The sequence below is a fragment of the Daucus carota genome, chromosome 8, assembly GCF_001625215.2.
Source record: "Daucus carota subsp. sativus chromosome 8, DH1 v3.0, whole genome shotgun sequence".
Classification (NCBI taxonomy): Eukaryota; Viridiplantae; Streptophyta; class Magnoliopsida; order Apiales; family Apiaceae; genus Daucus; species Daucus carota.
Genome location: NC_030388.2, coordinates 5,555,270 through 5,570,180, shown reverse-complemented (window position 1 = coordinate 5,570,180; position 14,911 = coordinate 5,555,270). Strand labels below are relative to the sequence as shown.

General features: G+C 36.5%; 1 protein-coding gene across 1 annotated transcript; it reads left to right on the top strand.

The window, feature by feature from the left end:
- The first annotated feature begins 10,732 nt into the window (after nucleotides 1-10,732).
- On the top strand, nucleotides 10,733-14,524 carry LOC135148415 (uncharacterized). Its single transcript, XM_064083595.1, has 2 exons — nucleotides 10,733-13,425; nucleotides 13,636-14,524. Exons 1-2 carry the CDS (start codon nucleotides 11,848-11,850, stop codon nucleotides 14,509-14,511), a joined length of 2,454 nt encoding a protein of 817 aa, XP_063939665.1. The 5' UTR covers nucleotides 10,733-11,847; the 3' UTR covers nucleotides 14,512-14,524.
- Nucleotides 14,525-14,911: the final 387 nt, after the last annotated feature.

Sequence of the window (14,911 nt, the reverse complement as noted above, 5' to 3'; positions counted from 1 at the left end):
AAAGGGTTGTATGAGTTATAATCCAGAGTTACTTTTGAAGGGGTCGATTTAAAAGTCATTTTTTAATTTAAGTTGAAAAATATCTATCTTGATTTTGTTTTTTGAACAATTTATTATTAACTTTTTGTGATTTTATGTGATGGAAGTTAATATCATTATTCTAATGTATAAATTATTAAATTTACATTATTATTATATTTTTGATAACATATAAGTTACTAATTAATAATACAAAATTATACGAACTGTCATTAACTTGAAATTCTCTTCTCTGATTTATTAGTTCAAATTATTTTAAATAATAAGTTTTTATTAAAATTTTCATTAATTAAAATAGAATATATTTTTTTGTTTAAACGATTCATCTACCATCTTTTGATATAATTTGAATGATATATAAGTGGTCAATTGTGATAATTTTAGATGAAGCATTTTTTTTTTTTATAGATTATGGTAAATATGTTGATTTTGATATCATAATTCGGACTCTAAATAAACATACGAAAAAAGTAATATGATTTCTTGACGTTGTATACAATGACGTGATTTTTTTCTCCTAAAAGATTGTATTAAAAGCAAGAATATGATAATGAATGAGAGAAGAGGCATTCCTCTAAACTCATAAAAGCTGCAAAAGAGAGAAGAGGCATGCATACCTCTAAACTCAAGGGAGCTACTGACAACTATTAAATACAACAAGAAAAATCAATTGGAATGAAATAAATTAAAGGGGACTATAATTTAATAGTCACTCCAAGCAGTGAGAGTAGGGATAATCCTGCTTTGCTTTAAAAACCAATCATAGGAGAAAAGGCATTCAGCATATGTTTCACTGCATTACAATAATTTTAGGAGTAAGGAAGACTTCATTATTGTGTACATTTTCTTTGGCGCTATTGATAGCATGAAATCTGATAGAATAAAACTCTGATGATGGAGAAGAGGCAGTTGGAGTCGAAACTATTCAAATAATGAACCCAATCACACCCCCCAACCGAAACCGAAAAACCGAATCAAACCGAATCAAACCGAACCGTATAATTTCGGTTTAGTTCGGTTCCATTTTTCAGAAAATTTTGGATAATTCGGTTTTTTGGTTTGAACTGAAATATATTCGGTATGATTCGGTTTTTGATATAGTATTTCTGTTTAAAATATAATACCGAAGTTTTTCTTAAATATAAAATAAATATATTATATATGGACAGATAACCTTAGAATCTAATCCTAATGTCCTAACTACTAACCTTACCTGAGCCTGACCAATACGATTACACGAATCTGGTAACTGGCGCGACTCCCCTTTGGGCTCTCCAATTCAGTCTCCACTCTCCAGCAACATGAATCTCAATTCATCAGCAACTCAAAAATAAGTCTCCAGGTTTATATTCCTCATCTTCAAATATAACTATCTAAGGCGAAAGTTTGGAGTCCTGTTATTAGCATACAATTTGGGCTAATACTTTTCCTAATTTAGACTAAGATCTGAGATTATATATTGTAGTTCTGTTAATTACCTTTTTAATGTTTTTCTTAATTAGACTTTCAGGTCAAGAATCTTAGATTTTGATTTCGAATCTAATATATTGAGCTGATTTTGAGGTTGAGAATCATAGTGTTCAACTTGCTGATTGTTATTAATTTATTAATCTAAGTTCACAAAAGAAAAAATGCATTGGATTTTTGTCCAAAATGGTTGCAGCCTGCCGCGATTAGTCATTTTGATTCAGCAATATCTAGTAGCTAGTAGTAATTCAGTAAATGTTGTAAATTTGTGATAGACTGACTGACTAACAGCCATTTCTTATTTCATTTTCAGTTTGAAATATGTCGCAAAATCAATGAGAGGAGGAAATGGTTGACTCTAATGATGCAAGTTCCGGAAAAAGGAAAAGATCGAGAAAGCCTATGAAAGATCGGTAGGAGGTGTGGGATCATTTCACGAAGTTTGTGGATGCGAAAGGTGCACAAAGAGCTAGGTCCAACTATTGTGAAAAGGTATATTGTTCCGAAATAGTACTAATGGCACTAGTTCACTTAGAAATCATCTCAAAGCTTGCAATAAACTAACCCTTAGTGGTGAATCGAAACAAATCCAATTGTCTATGCAATCCGTGGGAGGAAATCTTAAAAAATGGCTTTTTGATCAAAAAGCTTCTAGACATAAGTTAACCTCCACGATTATTATTGATGAGCTTACATTTAGGTTTGTTGAGGGTGATTGTTTTATTGATTTCATGCGTACAAGTCAACCACTTTTTAAGATGCCATAACGTTTTACCATGGCAAGAGATTGTTACCAAATCTTTTTGGATGAAAAGAAAACGTTGAGTACTTATTTCAAAATGTCTTCTTTTAATCTCCAAATGATGTATGTACTTGTAATATTATAATTTTGTTTGGATGATGCTATTATGTCTAGAGATGAAAAAAATTTGCTCTATAGATTTCTATGATCACAACGTAGCAATCAAAAGGTTCACTAGAAAACAAAGTTATTCCCCGGATGAAAATGGTGACTCTGTTGAGCTAATTCAGGGTGTACTCCTGAATTCTTTATCATTTAGTTTGTACTAGGTACTAACCTATATATATTATACATATTTGTAGAAGTCTGAATGGATTAATTGCTCAAGGGCTGAGGCTGGTCGCTGGAGGGTTATGTTGAAAATGAGTCACCAGACTGAGATTACTGAGAATCTGAATTGGAAGTTGTTAGGTCGAAATTTCACACAATAGACTTAAGTCAAATTATTCTATTGTTAATCAAATGTCAGACTGATAAGGATAAACAATCAATTAACTCACAAATCAACTCAGCTCTTATTGGTTGTATAAGAACTGTTACAAAATTCTCTCAAGAAACACAACTGTTCTCAAGAGCTTCTAGGTTACACTGATATTACTCATGTTGTGTATTCTGCCTTCTGGAAAAACCTAATCTCTGTGTTTATATAGTACACAACTACTACAATTACTAACAAGATATTCTCAATCAATAATAAATTTTTTCTATGTATATCATGTGTGATAGAATACCTCTTTATAAATAAGATATTTAGTATCAATCTTTGAAAGGCATATGTTCAGCCTATTTGTATTTAAAGAGATACAACTCAACTCAGATAAGAAAGCTCAGTAAATAGCAAGTCAACGGAATCCGTACGAAGAACGTCAAATGATTTATGGGAATTATATGTCAGATAAATTCCAGGATGCTGCTACACACCACTGAAAGAAGTTCATTAATATGTTCAAGCCTCAGTGCACAAATAATCTTTTGTGGCACGTCCAGGAGTTCAGAAGATATAAAGTTTCTATACTTTATTTTATCAGAAGATTCCATTTAATGAAGAAGTACTTACAAGACGAAGACTCGACGAACAAATCAATTTCCTAATGTTTATTTGACAAAGAATATTTGATTTAACTAGATACAGATGAACCAGACAGTACATCTGTGTATCAGTTATTCAAATTAAATATTTGAAGTCAAGCAGAGTTGGTGGTTCGTTCGTTCGACTGATCAAGACGGAGTTATTAATGTTTAAAGAAGACGGGAAGCAATTCTACTGATGAATGGGTGATTAAATATTTAATAGATTATTATTTCACTTCTCAAATAATTAAATTAATTATATAATTTATTTGTTAAATTAATTCACTCTCGAATTAATTTAATTTATGAATTTATATGATTAAATTAATTAAGTGGATAATTTTCTATTTAATATAATCTACATATTACATTCAATCACCTACTCAAGCTCAGCAAGACAATTGGAATTGTCTTACCGAATCTCTTTGAATGTCTGCAAGACAAAGATTGTTTGTCTTACCGAAGGTGAAGACAACTGCCAAGACAAACTCTTTGTCTTACCGAATGGTTAAGAAAGTCTGCAAGACATTTAATTTGTCTTACCGAATGCTTCACTGCCAAGACAAAGGAGGATTGTCCTACCGAGAATTTGTGATTGTCTGCAAGACAATGTCTGTGGCTTCCCAGACAATCTAAGATTGTCTGACCGAATGAAGAACAGCAAGACAATCCTTAATTGTCTTACCGAAGTTCTGAATTGTCTTACTAGCCTTATAATTGTCTTACCGAAGCTCTAAATTGTCTTGCTAGCTTTAAAATTGTCTTTCTGCTATGTAAATGGCTTTGTAAGACATTTAAATTGTCTTTCCTTTCTAGATTGTCTTGTCTTTCAATTGTCTTACAAGTACAAATGCTTTGCCTATAAATATGGCATTGCATCCTTCATTTTTAGTGTTCATTCACTTTGTAATCAAAGCATTTGTAAAGCTTTCAAGTTGTTCGTAACTTGCTTGATCGTTATATCCACAGTTTTCTGTGCTTTGATAACCCGGTTGTTTTAATCACTAAATCTAGAATATACCCTGTCGAATTTATTCTACGAACTTTAGTGGACATTAAAACTGAACCATTTTAATTATATAACGACGTCAAACATTGTTATATTAATTATTTATAATCTGATTAACAAATCATATTCAATCAGATTCACTTCCGCGACGATTTGGTACTGATTGTATTCAACCCCCCCCCCCTTCTACAATCATATCTGGACCTAACAATTGGCATCAGAGCGGTTGATACCATTTTTCCGTATCAGATCCTATACACACTCTGTAACGTCCAAATATTTTTTATTCGAATTAATTTTAATTCCAAAAATTAATTTTGATTTAAAATATTTTTCTTTCAGAAATCCAAATCTCATCCAAACACTATTCACTTCAAATCCTTAAACATGAGTACACAAAAGATCAGTAGCATCAAAATCCCACCGTTCAGCAAGGAACACTTTGGCCTATGGAAGAGGCACATGTTCCTATTCCTCCGCACTGCGAACAGAAAATACATCGGGATTTTAGACAAAGGTGTTACTACTCCGATGAATGTCATATCAGCACACGAAGAGGATGGTGTGTTAATACCTCATCAGATCATTCCGAAAGAACTTTCTGAGTACACAGATGAAGAGAGTGAACAGATGAATTTAGATGATGCTCTTCAACTAATTTTGGTTGAATCTCTAGATCCAGTGATGTACAATGCTGTTGTAAATTGTAAGAACGCCAAGCAAATCTGGGATACGTTAGAGATTATCAATGAAGGCTCAGAGGAAGTTAGGGAAAACAAGAAAGAGATACTGATGGCTCAGTATGAACAGTTTGGTTCCCATCCCGGTGAAGGAATTTCAGAAGTATTTATCAGACTTAATAATTTGATAAATAATTTAAATCTGAATGGGAAATTCTACGACAAGAAAGAGGTCAACATGAAGTTTCTCTTAACCCTTCCTGAACATCTGGAACACAGAATCACTGCCATCAGGGAAAGCAGAGATCTGAATGAGATTTCTCTGGAAAGACTCTACGGAGTTTTGAAAACTTATGAACTGGAGCAAGTTCAGAGTAAACAGAGATATGGCTGGGGTAAAACACAGAACCATTCGAGAGCTCTAGTTGTTGAGTCACCTGTACTGGAAGAAAAGAAGAAGGATGTTGTTGTTCCTTCTAAGACTACTCAGGAATTTGTTGTACCTGAGATGGGTCAGACTGCTTCTACCAGTGGTGACGAAGAGTTCTATACAATGGAAGAGCTTGAACAGTTAGAAGATCAATCTCTATCACTGTTTGCCAAGAAGTTTGGAAACATGAGATTCCGGAAGAACCCTTCCTATAAATACAAACCTACTGTTAGTAAGTTTCAGAAGGGAGGCTATTCATCTTCTACAAGCAAAGGAGGATACAAGACTGGGATGGTGGACAGAAGCAAGTTCAAATGCTTCAATTGTGGTGAACCTGGACACTTTGCAACTGAATGCAAACAGCCCAAGGTTCAAGGAAAAAGAAAAGATTCGTATGATGAGCTGAAGCAGAAGTATGATGCACTGGTTAGAAAGCATCATGGTACTTCTGGAAGTCAAAGTTTCAAAAGCAAATCTTATCTGGCAGAAGGCAAAAGCTGGGATGATACAGATAGTGATGAAGAGGAGCAGCTAGGGAATGTTGCTTTCATGGCTACTACTGGATCATCTTCACCTCCTCCTGCTGGAAGCTTTCAGGTAGATCCTACATGCCCTAAACTGTTTATGCAATTAGGACTTGAAAGAGATGATGCTATTAAAAGGATGAAAGCTGCTAATCTTAAAATTGATACTTTAGTCTTAGAAATTCATGCTTATAAAATGAATGAGATGAAAGTATTAAAACCTAAAATAGAACAATTGACTATGGACTTAGGATTACAATGTGCTAAAGTCAAAGTTCTAGAGAAAGGTGAGATTGCTTTAAGACTTCAGCTAGACGAAGAGAAAGTGAAATGTAAAGCCTTTAAGGATGCCTCCTTGATAGTCAAAGAACTTAATGATAAACAAGAGATCAAGAGAACTGTTGGAATAGGCTTTGACTATAACAAATCTGTAGGTAAGGCTAGTAACATTACTCCTTTTAAGAAGAGTGCTGAAGAGAGAGGGATTCCTTTTGTTTTGAAAGATTCCCTTAAACCTTTGTTTAAAGCCTCAGAAGCTGAACCTCTTTTAGAGACTCCTGTTGTCATTAGATATGAACTAAAACAGGAAGACCTTAAAATGAAAGAGAGTAATGAGATGAGAGATGAGATTCTGACAAACCTGAAACCAATTAAAGTGAAAGGCAATGTTAGGTTGCCTAAAGCTGGTTTAGGTGTCAACTCTGAAAGAACTAAGTTCAACAAGCCTAATAACTTTGTGAATAGTAAGAACAGAAACAATAGATGTCATTCTACTGAGAATTTTAAAACTGTTAACGATAGTAGAGTAGAATCTGTTGATGTTCCTATTATTGTGACTGATACTCCTGTTGTTCCTGTTTTTGATGCATGTCATAAATGTTGTGGTGTTGATAACTGTATGCTTTGTGCTTTCAATACTATGTCTGCTTATTTTAGAAATTTGCATGCTAAAAATGAAAACACATCACCTAGACAACACACAAACAATAAGCATGCTAGATCAAAGACTGCTAGTCCTTCTTATGTTAGAAAGGAGACTTATGTTCCAAAGCCTAAAACCAAGGTTTACAAGGCTGTTGTTAAGGAAGTAAGTTCAGTCAAGTCTGAACCAAGTATCAGTCCAAGAGGCTTTGTTGTATTACCTAATAGAAATCAGTTCTTTAAGACTGCCGGACCCAATCAAGTGTGGGTCCCAAAGACTGTCTAATCAAGTTGTCTTTTGCAGGGTGCCAGTGGAGTTGTTCGTGTTACCTGGGTGCTTGACAGTGGAGCGTCAATGCACATGACTGGCAATAAATCCCTGCTGGAGGACATAAGAGAAGGAGCTGGCCCTACAGTCAGTTTTGCTGATAATAGCAAAGGTCGTACTGTGGGATATGGCAAGTACAAAATTGGAAGGATCATTATAGAAGATATTGCAATAGTTGAAGGACTTCAACATAATCTCCTGAGTGTCAGTCAATTCTGTGACAAAGGTTATTATGTTCATTTTGAAAAGGAGATATGTATCATTAAACATATCAAGGATAAGCGTCCTTCACTATGTGGCATAAGGAAAGGCAATATATTCGTAGCTGATTTGTCTTCAGGACCAGGAAACGAAGTTCACTGTTTCTACGCCAAAGCGTCAGCTGAAGATAGTTGGTTATGGCATAAGAAGCTCTCACACCTCAACTTCAAAACCATGAACTCTCTAGTCAAGAGAGATCTAGTGAGAGGGTTGCCTTCCCTGGAATTCTCAACTGATGATCTTTGTGAAGCTTGTCAGAAAGGAAAAGCGAAGAGAGCATCTCACAAAGGCAAAACCATCAATACCATTACAGATCCACTTCATTTGTTGCATATGGATTTGTTTGGCCCTGTGAATGTTGCATCCATTGATGGAGGAAGATATGCCTTGGTTATTGTGGATGACTTCTCAAAATTTACTTGGGTTTACTTCCTGGCTTCTAAGGATGAAACACCCCTGACAGTAATTGATCATATCAAGTTGGTTGAGTTGGAAAAAGGTGTTCCTGTAAAAGCTGTAAGATCATACAATGGAACTGAGTTTAAAAATCAAACTCTAATCAACTTTTACTCTGAAAAGGGAATTAGAAGGCAGTATTCAGCACCAAGGACTCCTCAGCAGAATGGAGTCGTCGAAAGAAAGAATCGTACACTGATCGAAGCTGCAAGGACTATGATTGCTGAAGCAAAGCTTCCTCTGTACTTTTGGGCTGAAGCTGTGTCTACTGCCTGCTATACCCAGAATAGAACTTTGATCAACAAGGATCATATGAAAACTCCATTTCATCTGTATAACAACAAGAAACCTTATGTCAAACATCTTCATGTCTTTGGAGCCAAGTGTTATGTTCTCAAGGATGGTGAAGAGAACTTGAACAAGTTTGAGCCAAAGGCTTCTGAAGCAATTTTTGTTGGTTATACAAATAATGCTTATAGAGTTTTTATAATTGATGCTCTGTCAGTGAAAGTTAGTGTCAATGTTACATTTGATGACACTAAACTTCCAAGTATACAATCTGCTGATCCATCTGAGTCTCTGAAGTTTGACAACTATCCAGACTCTGATTCAGATGATGATATTCCACCTGAGGTTGCAACAGGAGATGACAACAATGATAATGATCCAGGCAATGGTGGAGGAAATGGCAATAATGCTGGAGATTCCACTGATGCCAGTGGTGGATCATCAAGTCAACCTGGCAACAACTCAGGGGGAGCTGATGGATCAACTAGTCACACATTTCAGCTTAATGATAATACTGCTGAATCATCAAGGACACATCTTCCAAGGGAAAGGATTTGGAGCAGAGATCATCCTTTTGATCTAATTATTGGTGATCCTGATGTTGGTGTAAGGACTAGAAGTGCTACGACAAATGAATGTTTATTTTCTGGATTTCTATCTCAACTAGAACCAAAGAAAATAGAAGAAGCACTTGCTGATCCTGATTGGGTTCTTGCCATGCAAGAAGAACTCAATCAATTTGAGAGACAAGAAGTCTGGGCCCTAGTTCCAAGACCAAAAGGAAAATCTACAATTGGAGCTAGATGGGTCTTCCGTAACAAGTTAGATGGTGATGGCATTGTTGTAAGAAACAAAGCCAGACTGGTGGCAAAAGGTTATTCACAAGAAGAAGGAATTGATTATGATGAAACCTATGCTCCAGTTGCTCGTCTTGAAGCCATCAGAATATTTCTTGCATTTGCTGCACACTCCAACTTCAAGGTATATCAAATGGATGTGAAAAGTGCATTTCTGAATGGAAAGCTAGAAGAAGAAGTATATCTGGAACAGCCCCCTGGCTTTGAAAATCCAAAGTTTGCTAATTTTGTATACTTCCTATTCAAAGCTGTCTATGGACTCAAGCAGTCACCAAGGACATGGTATGACACTCTCTCTGAGTTTTTAATTGAAAACAATTTTACTAGAGGTGTCATAGACAAAACTCTCTTTTACAAATTGCATGATAAGGATATGATATTTGTACAAATATATGTTGACGACATTATATTTGGTTCCACTAACGATAACTTGTGCAAGAGATTTGCTAAGTTGATGCAGAGTAACTATGAGATGAGTATGATGGGTGAGCTGTCCTACTTCCTTGGTCTTCAAGTAAGCCAAAAGGATGATGGAATATTTATTTGCCAATCCAAGTATGTCAGAGATCTTCTTCGAAAGTTCAATCTAGAAGACTCTTCACCGGCAAAGACACCCATGGCCACTGCCACAAAGCTTGACCAGGATAAATCTGGTAAGAAAGTTGATATCACAAGCTATCGAGGTATGATTGGCTCTCTACTTTATCTTACTGCAAGTAGACCAGATATCATGTTTGCAACATGTTTGTGTGCTAGGTTCCAAGCTGATCCTAAGGAATCACATCTTATAGCCGTCAAAAGAATCTTTAGATATCTTAAGGGTACACCTGGTTTAGGTATTTGGTACCCTAAGAATACTGGTTTTGACTTAACCGGCTATACAGATTCTGATTATGCAGGATGCAGGATTGATAGGAAGAGTACGTCTGGAAGCTGTCAATTTCTAGGACGTCGGTTGGTTTCCTGGTATAGCAAGAAGCAGCACTCCGTGTCTACTTCTACTGCTGAAGCTGAGTATATAGCTGCTGGTAGCTGCTGTGCTCAGATCTTGTGGATCAAGAACCAACTGAATGATTATGGTGTTGTAGTAAACAAAATTCCCATATTTTGTGATAATACAAGTGCCATAGCCATTTCCAACAATCCGGTTCAACATTCAAGAACCAAGCACATTGATATCAGGTATCATTTCATACGAGAACATGTCATGAATGGTACAGTGGTGTTACATTTTGTACCCACGACTGAGCAAATTGCTGACATCTTCACTAAACCACTGGATGAATCCACTTTCTCTAAGCTGGTTTGTGAGTTAGGGATGTTAAATATGACATAGTTCTCTTGTATATGTTTTTCACATGCATTATATGTTTTTGTATATTTTTGTGAATTTTCTGTATAATTATATCTATTTTATTAGATTCTATATGATTTTCTGTATGTTATCTGATAATATTCTGAGTAATTATGCATGTTTGTATATTAGTCTGTAAATTTTCTAAGTGCTCATACACTCCCCTGTACTATTCCCTAAGCATTTAGATAATTATTCGTAATTATTTTGTATTTTTCAAAATTAATTAAGCATAAATATTTGATTTTAAGTTAATTCATCTTTTTGAATTAAAGTTAAAGTCATAAGTATTTATATTTAATTAAAGTTGAAATTTACAAAATATTTGTGTAATTTATAGTATTGTTTTTATTATAGATTTTTGATTTTAATTGCAAAAAGTTTTATCTTTTAAGTTAATCAAAAATCATATTATTATTATTTGTTTCGTTAGACAATTGATTTGTCTACTGATTAGCTCGGCAAGACAATTAGATTGTCTTGCTGAACCGGTTTTTCTGTTATGTTTCAAACAACTCGGCAAGACAATTGGATTGTCTTACCGAGCATGCATTGTTACTGCCTGATTGTATCAGTAAGACAATTGAAATTGTCTTACTGACACTTGTTTTGTCTGCTTCGTTAAAATCTCGGCAAGACAATCTCAAATTGTCTTACCGAGACTTAAACTCGCGTTTGTCTTACTGTTGTGTATATAAATCGCTATTAGACAATCAAGCAAGACAATTTACATTGTCTTGCCCAAAGCTTCATCTTCTCCAACTCGTATACATATATATATATACACGATCGGTCTAGGTTTTCAAGTTTCGCCACGAAAACTTGCTGTTTTACGGTTCTTCAAGCTCTTGCTTGCTGGTTTCGATTAAATCTCTGGATTTAAGTCGAAACTCTGCCGATTTTTCACGAAAATTAAACCCGTTTTTGGTTGTGATTAGCTTGGGTTTTTGGCTGTTTTCGAAGCTTGGATTGGATTGATTATCTGCGTGTGCCATCAGTACTGTAGTTTTTGCCGATTTGCTTGTGTTTGAATTTAGGGTTCTTGGTTTTTGAATTTGGGGGTTTTTGCATTAAGGCTGTGTTTGGTTTGGAGATAGTGGAAGTTGGGTGTTTGATATTAAGGGCGCGTTTGGCTAATCTGAATTATTTGGGACTTTAGGCCGTGTTTGGAATTCTAGCTTGTGGAGTTTAATTGTTGAGTGCCATTTAAGTTAATTAAATTTTAATTCGATAATATTTTAATATTTCGAATTATTAATTAATTAATCACTTTTAATTATTAGTTGAAATTTGCGAGACATTTGAGAATTCACATTTAATTTGAAAAGTTCTCGCTTAATTCAATTTTTAATTATTAAAAATGGCCGGAGAATTCGTGGTTGCTGAGACTAATTACCTTGCTAGCCTTAACCCTGATGACTGCTCCGATAGATTCCGTACTTGGGTCAGATTTCTTTCGAGACAAAGTTTAGTCAGTACTGCACTCACTACAGATATAGAAGTCAAGCTGCAACCCTTGTTTGACTTCTACTCAAATGCTGTCAACTCTACGATCCTGGAGAACTACAAGATAATAGGGGATCTACCTAACCGGAAGAGGATTGTCATCACTGTTGATGATGTCAACAGGATCCTAGGTTTCCCAAGGGACAATTTTGAGCCAGATCCAACTGATGACGAGCTAAGACAATTCTTTCAAGATATTCACTATCAAGGGCAGATTTTTCTCCCGAAGATGTCAAAAGGAAATCTGAAAGCTGAATGGGATGTATTCTTTGACACCCTTGCCAAGGTGTTTGCTCCCACTAATCGAAAGAATTTTGGCAATATATCTTCGATGCTGCAGATCTTTGGATTCAGCATAGCTTATAACCGTCGGATCAACTTTGGGAAGATATTGCTAAGGGAAATTATCAGAAAGATGGGGTCTGTTACACAGAGATCAATTCAGAGGAATGAGAAAGTTGAATGCTTCTACCCCAGATTCCTGATGTTGTTTATGAATGATAAGATGAATGATGATGATAGGCACATGTACGTCGATTCTCCTGTTGTTCCTATTCAGAGGACTTGTGCCAAGATCCAAACTAGGCTGGTCAACAAGAAAAAGCATGACAATGTACCACTGGTGGTGACTCCATTCATGCTCGAGCAATTCAGTGTTCCTTTTCAGCCTGTACAAGTTCCAGAACCACTACAACAACAACAATATCAACCACAACAACAACAACAAGCTCAACCACAAGAACAACCGCAACAACAATCACCTCCACACAACCCTCAACCACTTCAACTCCTACAAGACTATCAGTCGTCCAGCCAATCCTCACATTACTCTCCCTACAACCCTCCTTACAATTCACCACATCAATCACCTCACCAAACATCATACCACTCTCCTCAACAATCTCAACACCAATCCCCTCCACATTATAACTTCTTCCCAGACCAACAAGCCTCCATCCTTCCATCTCAATCTGAACCAATACCTTCACCTACACATCCACATACCATTCCTCCACCACAATCCACCTCTCAGCCTCTGCCTGCTGATTCTGCTATCAATCCAGAGCTACAGGACTTCAGGACAGATTTACAGGTAGCTCAGGTACTTTCTAATCTCACTGATACCTTTAATATTGATATTGCAGATTTTGATTGTGATATTGGATTTGATTTCCAGACTCCCAGCATTGAACCTGTAAACACCCAGGTTCATAACCAAGCTGACGTTTTCATTTCAACAACTGATTCTTCGTCAAACACATCAACCAACACTACTCAAACACCAGTTGTTCGAAAGGTAGCCCGGAAACGGAGTGGTAGTGCAATTCTGAGAGAACCCGCAGCTCTGTCTCATAAGAAGAAAAGGGTGGCAGAACCGGAGACAACTGCAGCCACATCCATTTCCTCCCAAAAGGATTTGGACACTGACATGGTAAATATACAGTCTCTAGATTCATTCTCTCCACAGAATGCATTTATTGAAATTGGCCGTCCGACCGCGGTATCCTGTAAAGAGTCAAGCACGCAACTAGCACTCACGCTAGTTGAACCTTTGTCTTTTGATTCTTCACTTAGAGAGAGCACAAATATTCAAAAATTGTCATATGAAAAACTTTCTGATCACTCTTTCTTTTTGGATCAGGCTATACTTGGCAACCTGCAAGTACATCAGCCTTCACAGGCATCTGAAGGACAATTTGTTCCTTCACAACCTACAGTTCCATCTTATGGTACTATGGTTGTCTATACAGGTACTGGTGACGGTGTGACAAACACGAGTGAAATCAGGCAAACACCGAGCGAAACACATGCACGAGAGGATAGTGATAAATCTTTGAGTGTTCGTGAGGTGAGTGCACACACCAACACTGATCTGTTACAGGAACAATTGGCTGCTCTGAAAGCTGAGATTTCAAGGTTGAATGCTGAGAATGCCAGATTCAGAAGTGGAGAGTTGGTGACTCTACAGGAAAAGGTTGTTGATCCTTCATATTCTTCTCTCAAACAGGAATTAGATGCTCATGTCAAGGGTATTCACTCTAGGATGGACAAGTTTGATCAATCTCAGGAGCTCTGTCTGACAAAGCTTGGAAACTTGGAGCAAACTCTGGCTCAAGTTGTTCATCACTTAAAGCTTAATCCGTCAACAGCTCAGTCTACTCCAGAGGATCCCTCAACTAAGGGGGAGAAGGATAAGGAAGATAAGGACAAAGATGATCACAGCAATGCTGATGCTGGTGATAGGAGTAATAAGGATGATGCTGACAGGAGTGACAAGGGTGGAGAAAGAGCAAGTGGCACAATTATGATGATTATCCCAAAGACATGGATGATGATGACGTATTCGATGCTACCTATCGTCAGGCTGAAGAAGAAGGTAAATTTGATGAAAGCTATTTGTTTCAGGAAGAACCTGTTGATCCTGAACACGAGGAGAATGTCAGGAAGTTCAAAGCAGAAAATGAAGCGAGGAAGCGTAAGCTTCGTGATTATCAGAAACTTCTGGAAGACAAGTTGATCACAGAGGAACAAATCAAGATTGAAAAACAGAAAATCTATGATGCTGCGATCAAGCAGAAGAATCTTGAGATTAAAAGAAAAGAAGGAAAAGGCTGGGACATTGCAAGAAGAATATTCAATGGACCTCAAAGGGAAACTTTCGATGATAGGAAGTTCTTATCTCTGATCTATGATCTTCGAGAGGTGAACCCTGATGAGGATGTTTTTATGCATGCCTTTGCCTTAGAACTGGGATATGTAACTGTTGCTGTTAGGGGATTGCTAGAAGAGTGGGAGCTGATTGTCTACACACAGAGGAATGGTTCATTCAGACTATCTGTCGAATTTCTCAAATCATTCTCTGTATCTGAGCTCTGGGTACTTCGCAACAAAGTCAAGCGTTGCTCAAACCTGAATGA

What these genes read in the sequence shown, in the direction of transcription:
- LOC135148415 (XM_064083595.1), top strand. Translation starts at nt 11,848, where the DNA reads ATGGCCGGAGAATTCGTGGTTGCTGAGACTAATTACCTTGCTAGCCTT. An exon ending in AGGATTTGGACACTGACATG is followed by an intron (nt 13,426 to 13,635) that starts GTAAATATACAG and finishes TTTTTGGATCAG; the next exon opens with GCTATACTTGGCAACCTGCA.